The sequence below is a fragment of the Miscanthus floridulus genome, chromosome 3, assembly GCF_019320115.1.
Source record: "Miscanthus floridulus cultivar M001 chromosome 3, ASM1932011v1, whole genome shotgun sequence".
Lineage (NCBI taxonomy): Eukaryota > Viridiplantae > Streptophyta > Magnoliopsida > Poales > Poaceae > Miscanthus > Miscanthus floridulus.
In genome coordinates this window covers 45729711-45741560 of record NC_089582.1, presented here as the reverse complement: position 1 = coordinate 45741560, position 11850 = coordinate 45729711, and the positions used below count along the sequence as shown (strand labels likewise).

Here is an 11850-nt window from a genome sequence, read left to right as displayed (position 1 = left end):
GCTGAGCGCCGTTGACTTAGACACTCGGCAAAGGTGGCCACTGTGCCGAGTGCCGCCGACAAGACACTCGGCAAACAGGCGACCTTTGCCGAGTGCCTGGCCTGTGGCACTCGACAAATCTGTGATGTTTGCCGAGTGCAATGGCCATTGCACTCGGCAAAGCATATTCTCAGGTAGTTTTCAGGTAGTCACTTTACCGAGTGTCATGGCCATTGCACTCGGCAAAGTGACTGAAAACAGTCTTTTTTATTTGTTTTTTATATTCCATCCAAACAAACAGAAGATATATATAACAAACATCACCAACATCACATATATATCATCAACAACACATATATATCACCAACACCACATATATGTCACAAACGTCACATATATATCACAAACGTCACATGTCTCACAATATATCACAAATAAGTTCACAAGTAATCCAAGTGCTCCATCATCTTCAACCACAATTATAAATAGAAGTACCATTAACAACCACAAGTATCATCACTGATTTGATGAAGGATTCGCTAGTGAAGGATTCGCTGAAGCATGAGGATCGTCCGATGCCGCCGATTGATTTTGCACAAAGAAGAAGAGATTGCATGTGTGAGATAAGATAAATATATACCATACATGAATAAAACTTTCATACTCCACTAGGTTTGACCTTTAACATGAACATACAAACTAAAACATTTATACTCACAGGAGTAGAATAATGAGGAGGTGGAGCGAATAGCGAAGGTGGCGGAACTACACCCGTAGCGGCGCCAAGACTTTGCATGCACTGAAGAATCTCCGCCATACTCCGCTGCTCGGCCTCCCGCTCAGCCTCCACCCTCTCTATCTTCGCCTGCATCTGCTCCCATATCCTCCTCTCTTGTTCTAGCTGGGCCTACAATATATTCACCCCAATGTTACAATAATGCAAAGGAAAGGTATGAAAAAACCAATGAACGATGAATAAACTAGGAATAACCTCGAGTGCCTCCACCCGGTGGTGTGAAGTGTCTTGCCGAGGTCGTATGGCCGAGCTCCTGCTTGTGCTGCTTGCTCGAATCTAGGAGAGATTGGGAGTAGCGGCCAAGTCGATTGCGCCGTCGCCAATCTAGTACCGCCCATGCTTCTTGCCTCCTCCCACCCTCATGATGACTTCTCCATCAAGGTCCTCGGTGCTTGGATCGTACTGTGGCCCATGGACCCCCCTTGCCATTGATGTGTACTCACTGAGGCGGTTGTGGACGGTCGCATTGCTGTACGCCTCGGGCCCATCCTCCGGGTTGTAGTCGACGTCGGACGTCGCCTTGCCCTTGTGGGCCATAGCAAATGCCTTGAAGATGGAGCAAGGCTGGCCACCATGTGATGTCGACTACGAGAAAAACAACAAGAAGGGTATCTAACTGCTGCGTGATAGGATCCCTTGATTGACGCCAGAATTCATGAAGAAATTCCCTATACCAACGAGAAACAAGGGGTTGGATGCAGAATAGTGATGGCGTATTTAACAAGTTCGTTGAGAACTTACTGCATGTACGGCGCCACTTCATCAAGGTTGGTCAACACATATAGCATGATATGGCGCCACTCTTCATGATTCAAGGTCTTGGAGGTCGATGCACTTGCGCTTCCGAGTTGCCCTCAAAAAAGGCTGAGGTTCGATTCATTTTCGCCAGCATTGTAACGAGGGGGTGGATTATGCATGCTAGGGAGGTTGTCACCATAGTATGTTGTTGTGAAGTTCGCCACCTCCTCCAGAATGTATTGCTATGTAATGGAAGCCTCGATTTTGCATTTATTTCTATATTTCTTTCAAAGAACCTTTAGACATCTCTCAATTGGATAGCACCAATGGCCCTACACGGCCCCCCCATTCGTGCCTCATATGGAAGGTGAAAAATCAAGTGCTGCATTGGATTAAAGAAGCCGGGTGGAAAGATCTTCTTCAACTTATGGAGCAATACAGGTGCCATTCTTTCCAAGTCAGCAATCACGGTTCGAGATAACTCCTTGGCACAAAGCTGGCGAAAAAATAGCTCAACTCTGCCAGCACTAGCCAAACATGCTCAGGGACATAGCCTCGAACCATCGTCGAAAGAAGCCGCTCAATCCATATGTGGTAGTCATGACTCTTCATCCCTAAGACTCGCATAGTAGATAAGTTCACTCCCCTCCTTAGATTAGCTGCATACCCATCAGAGAACATTAACGTCTGGATCCATTCTAGTACTTTCCTCCTTTGGAGCTTGCTCAAGACAAAATCAGCCTTAGGCCTTCTCCATGTCTTGCCGCGACTAGGAGACTTCATATGTTGGTTTGGTCTATCGCATAACATTGCCAGATCCACTCTAGCCTTAACATTATCCTTTGACTTGTCAGGAATGTCCATGATTGTTGCCCAAAGTGCCTCGGCGATATTCTTTTTAGTGTGCATTACATCAATGTTGTGTGGAAGGAGAAGGTCATCAAAATAGGGGAGCCGAGTCAAGCCCGACTTATGAGTCCACATATGTTGCTCTCCATATCCCACAAAACCACCTTTTGGATTAACCACGAGACCATCTATCTGTTCACAAACCGTAGCACCAGTCATTATCGGTGGTGCAGGGTCTATCACTGCGACACCTTTCGTAAAGTTCTTGATGTCTCGTCTGAATGCATGGTCAAGAGGGAGGAATTGCCGATGTTTGTCGAACGATGAATACTTACCACCCTTCTGCAACCAAATGAACCTCAGACCTTCCTTGCATACTGGGCATGGGAACTTCCCGTGAACACACTAGGTGCAGAATATCCCATATGCCAGGAAGTCATGCAGGGAGTAGTGGTACCAAACATGCATTTTGAAGTTTTTCTTTGTAGCTTGGTTGTATGTCCATACCCCTTCCTCCCAAGCACAGACCAATTCATCAATCACAGGCTCTATGAACACACCCATATTATTCCCAGGGTGTCTAGGAATTATCAACGATAAGAATATGTTCTGTCGTTGAAAGCATACGTCGGTGGGGAGATTGAGGGGGATAATGAAAACGGGCCAACATGTGTATGGGCCAGCCATCATTTCATAAGGATTGAACCCATCTGTTGCCAGCGCAACACGTACATTACGTGCCTCTTTAACTTTCTCATGATGAATGCCATCAAAGTGGGTCCATGCTTCACCATCGGATGCATGTACCATCCTATCAGGATTGTATCGTTTGCCATTGTTGTGCCATGTCATCTATTTCACAGATTCCTCGGTCATGTATAGCCGTTGGATCCTCGGTATGAACGGAAGGTGCCGTAGGATTGTCATGGGAATATCAAGCTGCCTCTTCTGTCCATCACCAGAATCTATCTCCAGGAACCTAGAGGATTTACACTTTGGACAGTACTTTGCTTCCATGTATTCTTTCCTAAATAGGACGCACCCCTTCGGGCAAGCATGTATCTGCTCATATGGCATCTTAAGTGCACGAAGGAGTTTCTGTGACTCGTGTATGCTCTTTGGCAGAAGGTGACCCTTCAGAAGCAGGCTGCCAATAACTGTCAACATACCATCGAAGGCGTCTCGACTCAGGCTATACTGGGACTTTAACGCCATTATACGTCTAATGGCATCTAGTTGAGAAACCTTTGTCTGGCCGTGAAGGAGTTTCTGTGCCACGGCAAATATGTCGTAGAACGCCTTTGCGGTTGCCTCTGGCTCCTCCTCCGTACGTCCTTCAGCGAACTGTGCCTCATGATAGTCATTTAACATGTCTGCTACACCGGCATCAACATCATAATCCTCGACGTGTGGTCTCACCACCTCCTCTCTCATACGATCGACTTCACCATGGTAGACCCATCGGGTATAGTCTGCCGTAAATCCATTCTTCCAAAGATATTTCCCCATGACCTTCTTCGTTTGTCTTTTCTTGTTTGCATATTTGCTGCAGGGACAACAAATTTTACTCGCTCATTTAGCAGCCACGCCAAATGCCCATTCCAAGAAAGCATCAGTCTTGTCGATCCATTCATTGGTGACCTGACCCTAACATGCGCGGCCCATGTACATCCACTCACGGTCCTCCATCCTCTAACATATATAGCGACGAGTAATATAAACATCAATTGCATCTACACGACGTTCCTACTATCTAATAGGTGAGGATAGGTCCTAATCCCACGCGAGGATCCATAGATGAGGTTAGTTTCCATGCTCTACTCCTATCCGAGACAGAATTTTGGCAGCACCTCTCCGCTGTTCTCCAAATACACATCCTGCTAGGGAGAGTGTGTATCCAGAGAACAAAAGGGAGATGATGCCAAAACACTATCTTGGATCAGAGCAGACTATAGAAACTAACCCCACCTACGCATCCGCAGGCTGTCCAAAAAACGTGGACAATTCAAAACAGATACGGCGGCCACCGTATCTCTTTAGAACGGGAGACGCCTAACTAGGTTACATGATCTACGGCCATGATACGTAAAGAGGGGTTATACCTAGGGTGGCGGTGAAGTCAGGCTAGCGGGGCCATGGTGGGTCGGTGCAGTGGCGAGGTGACACAGTGCAGACAGACCCGTAGCGGCGAGGAAGGCGATCGGTGTCACCGAGGTATTCCGGCTCCGCTCTGACGGGCTCTTCTCTACAAAAAAAGAAACCTAAAACTGTCAATACAAAATTTTGGCAGCACCTCCCCTGCATGGTGAGGTTTCCAAAACCTGCAAGAAAACCAACGGCACGATGACCGATATGCACATATATGAATGGCACAATGGCCGACATGCACAAGATTATGTAAGGAACACCTAGCAACGTAATCAGGATAAGCAAGGATCAGGGATTACAAATTCAGTATCTGTATCCTATTACAAATATATTCCATAAGCTATATTAATTTATGACAAACATCAATCCATGCATCCACAATCCATCTATGCTAAACCTCAGATTTGCAACTATGCACCATAACCAGCGTCCACGAAGGCACCATAACAAGGACATCTTAATCTATTCATGCATCCACATCCATCAGGCGGAGACGGCATAGGGGCTTACCACTGCAGAATGGCGACCGAGATGGCCGGATGTGGGTCGCCGCTGCTGCGGGGCCACGCCGCACCCCGGCGGCGTTGCTGCGGCGCCGCTGTAGGAGCGCGCGAGGGCAAAGGCGCCGTTGCTTCGGCGGCCTCCTTCTCTTCCTCCTTCTTCCTCCTCTCCTCCTCTCCTCCTCCTCTCTTTCTCCTCCACCTCCGGCGGTGAGGCACGGGGGGCGGCGCTGGCGCGGGCGCGCACGTGGGCGGCGGTGGTGCTGGCTCATGCGTGTGTGCGTGTGTGCGGTGTGTGTGGGCCGGCCCAGTCGGCGGGGTTAAATCTCTCCTTTGCCGAGTCCCCCGATCTAGCACTCGACAGAGGTTATTTTTAATTTTTTTAATTCTTTGGCGAGTGTCACCTGGCCTGGCACCTAGCAAAGAGGTTTTTTTTTTAAAAAAATTCTTTGCCGAGTGCCCCCAATCTAGCACTTGGCAAAGTTTTTTTAATTTTTAAAAATTCTTTGTCGAGTACCAACCCGGTTGGCACTTGAGAAAGAGGGGTTTTTTTTAAAAAAATTTAAAAATCTTTGCCGAGTGCCAGCCGTCCTGACACTCGGCAAAGAGGCTCCTTTGCCGAGTGTCATTTTTGACACTCGGCAAACCATTTTTTTTTCTCACTTTTGACCTCCAAAGTTTTTCTGTAGTCCTCATACAATACCTGATACTCCATGTTCCAATGTGGCACATTTCATGGACTTTTTCTATATTCCTTTAATTTATTTTATTTAATTGAATTTTCTTGGATAATTGAAATTATAATTGCTAGTCATTCAAATAATGAAAAAAAATGAATGAAAAAATGATATTCATGTTATTTAGTATAATGTGAGGTCGTATCAAGAAACAGACCACCAATTTCGAACATCTTGTTCATGAAACATGACCACGAACTTGTGGTCGAGTTATTTTTAAATTCTATAAAAAGCAAACAAAGTCCGAAAATCATGAAACTTGTTAAGACGTCAAGATATCATATGTGGAGGCTGTGATAAAAAATTGAGGAGGTTTCACGCAAGTTTCTCACGTATGATGCTTACCACCTCGTTGGCCTCTTCACGAAATCATGAAACTTCTTCGGAGATTCTTCGGTTTGCAAGCATCGTACGTGACAACTTGTGCGAAACCTTCTCAATTTGTTATCACAGCCTCCACATATGATATCATGACATCTTGACAAGTTTCATGATTTTCGGACCTCGTTTGTTTTTTTATAGAATTTAAAAACAACTCGACTGTAAGTTCGTGGTCATGTTTCGTGAACAAGATGTTCAAAATTGGTGGTCTGTTCCTGGATACAGCCTCACATTGTACTAAATAACATGAATATCATTTTTCCATTTATTTTTTTCATTATTCGAATGACTAGCAGTTATAATTTGAATTATCCAAAAAAATTCAATTAAATGAAATAAATTAAAGAAATATAGAAAAAGTCCGAGAAATATGCCACATTGAAACATGAAGTATCAGGTATTATACGAGGATTGCAGAAAAAAGTTTGGAGATCAAAAGTGAAAAAATAGTTTGCTGAGTGTCAAAAAAAAATGACACTCGACAAAGGAACCGCTTTGCTGAGTGTCTGGATATGACACTTGGCAAATGATTAACGGCGCTTGCCGGCCGTTAACGGAGGCTGCCCTTTGGCGAGTGTTCTTGTTGCCCGAGTGCCGAGCCGTCCTGACACTAGGCAAACCACCAATTTGCCGAGTGTTATTGTTTGCCGAGTGCTCGGCACTCGGCAAACCACCTCTTTGCTGAGTGTCCGATAAAATGCACTCGACAAAGTCTGGGACACTCGACAAAGAAGCCGTCTCCGGTAGTGCCTGTTTGCCGGTAGATCCATCTCTTTCCTGATGGACAGGTACTTGAACCGGACGGCTTCGCACACCGGCAGCGGTGACGACGATGTGGACAGGCTGCATCGGCTACTGCTGCGTCTTCACATCATCGTGGAGGAGGCAGAGCAGCGGCGCGTCACGAACCATGCCATGCTGCGGCAGCTCGACGCGCTGAGGGAAGATATGTACCGAGGCCACCACGCGCTGGACACAGCCAGCAGGCACCGACGTGGCCATAGCACAAGGACCACGACGGCGGTGCGGTGAGCCGTTCTTTTGCCAGCAATTCTCAATCCAGTACGGCCAAGCGCATCCACTTGATGATCCGGAGTACCAGTACCAGCAGCAGTCGTCCTCGTCGGGGAGAGGAACGGCGGCGGCTGAAGCAAGTCGTTGCCCGCCTGGAAACCACCGTCGCTGACGTGAATGATGAGTTCGTTGTGTTCTTGGTTGCATGTCCTCCTGTCTTGTCCCGCCAGCCATATAGCGTGCACATGGTCTTGGACAAGTGCATGTTCGGCCGCCAAATTGAGATGGAGCGTGTCGTCGCCTTCCTACTACAAGCAGAAGAAGAATGCGGCGACAACGATGGCACTCATCAGAAGCTAGGTATACTGCCAATTGTTGGCCCCAGAAAAGCCGGGAAGACCACCCTGGTGGAGCACGCCTGCAATGACGAAAGGGTACGGGAGCACTTCTCACAAATAGTATCCTTAACTCTTGGTGATCTCAGGGATGAGGAGACCATAGCTTCGAGTCTTAGAAGCGGCCGTGTAATACGGAATCAGCAACGCCATGCCTCATCAGATGATGATGATCACGAAGGCAGCAAGGTTTTGGTCATCGTTGAACTCGATGGAGACAGGAATTCACAGGGTCTAGATGGTTCTATCATGGTGGATCTGTTTGGAAGGTTTTGCTCCATGTGCAGGAGTCGCACACTCGCACTCCGTGCGTGAGCAAAATCATAGTTACAAGACATTCCGACAAGATTATTGCTAGTCTTGGAACCACAGAGCCTCTTAGGTTAGATTATTTGACCCAAGAGGCTTATTGGTATTTCTTTAAGGTGCGCACATTTGGTAGCATAGATGCGTCAGAGCACCCGGAAATGGTGTCAATAGCCCTGGACATGGTAGCGGAGACGAATAGGTGTCTCGCAGTTGTTGATGCCTTTGGTGGACTGTTGAGATCAAATTTCAATGCTCGTTTCTGGAGGTTGACACTGGCAGTCCTAAGAGAAATAATTAAGAAGCAGCAGCTCTTCATGAATATGAATGATGCAAGGCACAGAGGTCCAACTGCAGAGGTGCCCAAACAAGAATTCGCCCCCAAAATATATGAAAAGCTTGTTTATCATGAGGACTATCAAATAGTGTCTGTACAGGGAGAAGTTCCAAAAATATCACTGCAAGATATCATCTTTGGAGGTGCCAGGCCTAAAGGAAGATTTGATGTTCTTGGTTGGACATCCTCCATACCACCTTATCATACCTATGCGTTCAGCTGCGAGATACAGAGGAGGCCATAGTGTATGGTCATCGCTCACCGGGAAAAATGATATTAGCTGAGAGATTGGCAGCTGAGCTCATGATCCTCAAGTCGTCTTTGCTTATTATTATTGTAATCTTAGATATATGTTCAATTATCTGTACAAGTGTATACTCTAGCATCTCTGAGAGGTACAACAGGTAGTAAAATTAAGTGGTGCTTGATCCCAGATTCGCATCTTGGTCATTCCGTTTTCTCTTGAAGTCTCGAACCGCCTAATTTTTCGATGTAGAAAGGCTTCTACATGCTCAACACCTTCATAAAACAAGGCCCTCAAGAAAACTATGGCAATCACCATGTTGTGAGCAAGAGCAAGCACATCATACACCACGACCTCTGAATGATGCCCCCACATCTTGCAAATTTTGAAGACGATTGTACCCAACTTTGATACTAAATAATTGTCATAGACTAAATCACAAGGGACTACAAACTAGGCTACGAGTTTAGGAAGTAATTAGTACCTGGTTTAGCAGGTAACCATGAGACCCACATAGGCTATGGCCCTGGTTAATTAATTAGTTTCCTCTGAGCTATACTACATCGAGATGACTTAAGTGGCTCAAGAGGGTTTCCCAAGGGTCTTCGACTTATGTACGAGGAAGAAACCTTAGTGGTATGAGTAAATCAGGCTTGAAGAGGCTTTGTAAGAGTCTTATGGTGTGAACACCTAGACAATGTTTAGCATGATGGGAGAAAAAATGACTTATGGATAAAGTTGTGCAAATGTAAAACTGATATGTCGATCGTGCCAACGGTTTAGTCTTTTTCATGATTATTCAATGGGTTTTCATGGTTGGGTTAAGCCTTTCTTGATATGACAACGGTTGGTTCAGATGGAAACTCCGATGTGCTCTGAATGTTGGCTATCCACTACGAGCGAAACGGTCTTTGGTCTGGTTCCCATCCCCTTTAGTCAGACTAAAGGTCTTGATTATTCCTATCAAAATAAAGGTCTTGATTATTTTTTTAGTGTTTATTGGGTAAAAAAAGATGTGGGTGTGGAGATTCGAACTCCAAACCTCTCGCCTCAGAGCTTGCACACGTTACCTTCTTAACTCAACCACACATACAATTTAGGTAAGATATCCATTTCTTTTAAATTAAATTTGGAGGCATCTTTAGTCAAGATTTGAGACACAAACCGGGACTAAGATACCTTTAGTCTGGGTTAAGGTACCTTTAGTTTGAGTTCGTGTCTCAAACCGGGACTAAAAGCCACAATTTTAATTCGGGTTTGTGTCTCAAACCGGGACTAAAGCCTCCCGCACTGACATACCTTGGTGACGGTTACAACTGGGATTAAAGGGTGAAATTAGTCTCCATTTGTATTACAAACCGAGACTAAAGGTCTCAGTCCTCTATTTAGTCCCGGATGCAATTTTTAAACCTGGATTAAATATTCTTTGTCCATGGATGAAAGGTCTTCTCTCTAGAAGTGATCCTTCTCTTTCTTTAACTTGATTATCTCTATCTCTAGTGAAAAGAACATCTATTGATACTTGGAAGCTTGTTAATGCGTTCTGATCAGTTGCTAATATTTCCATGTTCCACGTAACATATTCTAAGAATCTAAGTGCATAATAAAATCTGATCAGTTGCTAATAAGAAAAGGTGAAAATATAATCTGGAACGGAATGGGTAGAAAAAAGACCATCGCCTAGGCCTTAGAAAGCCTCGTTTGTCAAACCAAGCTAGGCCTTGTTCGCCCCCTCAATCTTCTGTGGAATCGAAACGGCCCAGCCTGCTCTCGTGGTCTCAGTGTGCCGCATCCGCGCATCCCATCTCAGTCGGCGACGTGTGCGTGTAGGCAGGCGAGGAGTAGGACCACCAGGCGGTGGCGGCGGCGCTCACCGCGGCCCGGCTCCTTCGAGGTACGCTCGGTTCGCTGCCCCCATCCCATCATCTCACCTAGGAGTCCTTCCACGTTGTCGAGCACGCGGGGCGGGATCGGACCAATTCCTTCCGCGTTGTCGGCTGCTTCAACGTTTTCTGGAACTAGACTAGAAGCAGATCTTGTGGGATCAATCCTCCGATCCATTTGGTTCCATTCCTGTCTCCGTAGATTAGGATCATTGTGTTTGTATGTAATATATCGTATATACAGAGATGTATAGATCTTTTTTCTTCTCCAAACAATTAACCCCTCGTCTGTTGTTTGATGCGTCTGATATGCACCCTCTCCACCCCACCGCAGAAAGGAATAAAACTAAAGAGAAGATCTTGAACCAAATTTCACAACATCAAGCAACGAGTGGAGTCCAAAAAACATTGAAAACGTTAAGCCGTGGCACTTGCACGTGGCAAGAAATTCTTGAGATAGACTCGTATATATGCTTTGTCCCCTAGCTATTATTACTAAAAACTTATTGGCACCTTAATGTGGAAGAAGACATATACTTTTCTGACTTGTGAATTCCTTCTACACGCTTCTGCCTGATGAAGACATCTTCAACTTGTAACATGTCACTTCGCACTCCGGTCATTGACAGTCCAAACTTAGAAAACCACCTCTGTGTTCTGATTGCTCATGCGAATTGACCTCTTGTACTTTTGTTCCATCCATTCTGGTTGGCTAATAAGTATATTCAGACACAAAACTAAGTCGATTATTTGTTCTTGTCTAATCAACATTTTTTCCCTTGTGAAGAATGGAGAGCAGTTCTTCCACACTCCACGTACCAGACACATCCATGTTAATTTCTAATTTCTTACACATACTGCTATATGTTGCTTTTGCTTAGCATGAAAGGGGTGCTATATATGTTTGAATGCTGATAGAGACTATATTCAGTTATATACCCAAGAGACAGTTAGCCAAATCCTATCTAGTCTGGTTCAAAAATATGAGGAGAAAGAGGAATGATTGGGAGGCTAGAGATGCCACACCGCACGTCAGGCTGGAGGCTGCTCTCGAGACATCTGATAAGTGGCAGGTCGCTGATGCATCCTTGTCGCGTTGGCATAACAAGCTCAAGTGTGCTGCTCAAGAATGCGATGACACACTGCACATATGCAAGCAGTGAATCTTAGAAGGCGAGCAGATGGATAATGGAATAGGATGTGATGAATGTCTCCTTTCTAGCTGATTAGCACATTCTACCAAGGAGGCAAGGAGGCTTCAGCAACACAGCAATGGTCAGTGTGTTTGCTGGAATTCAATATTGTGCTTTGTTAGATAATCTACCTTGTGTGAACACAGCAAGGGAAGACAACGCCGAAAAGGCCCCCTGCTGTGATACCGTAGCTGCTGCAGGTGCAGGCGCCACACGGCTCACCTGCAACACTGTAGCCACATGCAGAGGCCGACGCAGAGTCAGCCCTATATGTTATCTAATTACTGTTACAGCATATGCGCTGTACTAGGACTAGATGGATAGAGTTGTATAAATAGACTACCACGACA

The 11850-nt window shown here is 45.6% G+C and overlaps 1 protein-coding gene across 1 annotated transcript; it reads left to right on the top strand.

Annotated features, from left to right (window-relative positions):
• The first annotated feature begins 7387 nt into the window (after window positions 1-7387).
• Window positions 7388-8424, top strand: LOC136543656 (disease resistance protein RGA2-like). The gene is made up of 2 exons (XM_066536042.1): window positions 7388-7726; window positions 7825-8424. The coding sequence occupies exons 1-2, from the start codon at window positions 7388-7390 to the stop codon at window positions 8422-8424; spliced, it is 939 nt and encodes a 312-aa protein (XP_066392139.1).
• Window positions 8425-11850: the final 3426 nt, after the last annotated feature.

Bases quoted from the DNA above. Each gene is read 5' to 3' on its own strand.
- LOC136543656 (XM_066536042.1), top strand. From the start codon at position 7,388: ATGGTCTTGGACAAGTGCATGTTCGGCCGCCAAATTGAGATGGAGCGT. The intron at 7,727-7,824 runs GTTTTGGTCATC...CTCCATGTGCAG, and splicing joins ATGATCACGAAGGCAGCAAG to GAGTCGCACACTCGCACTCC.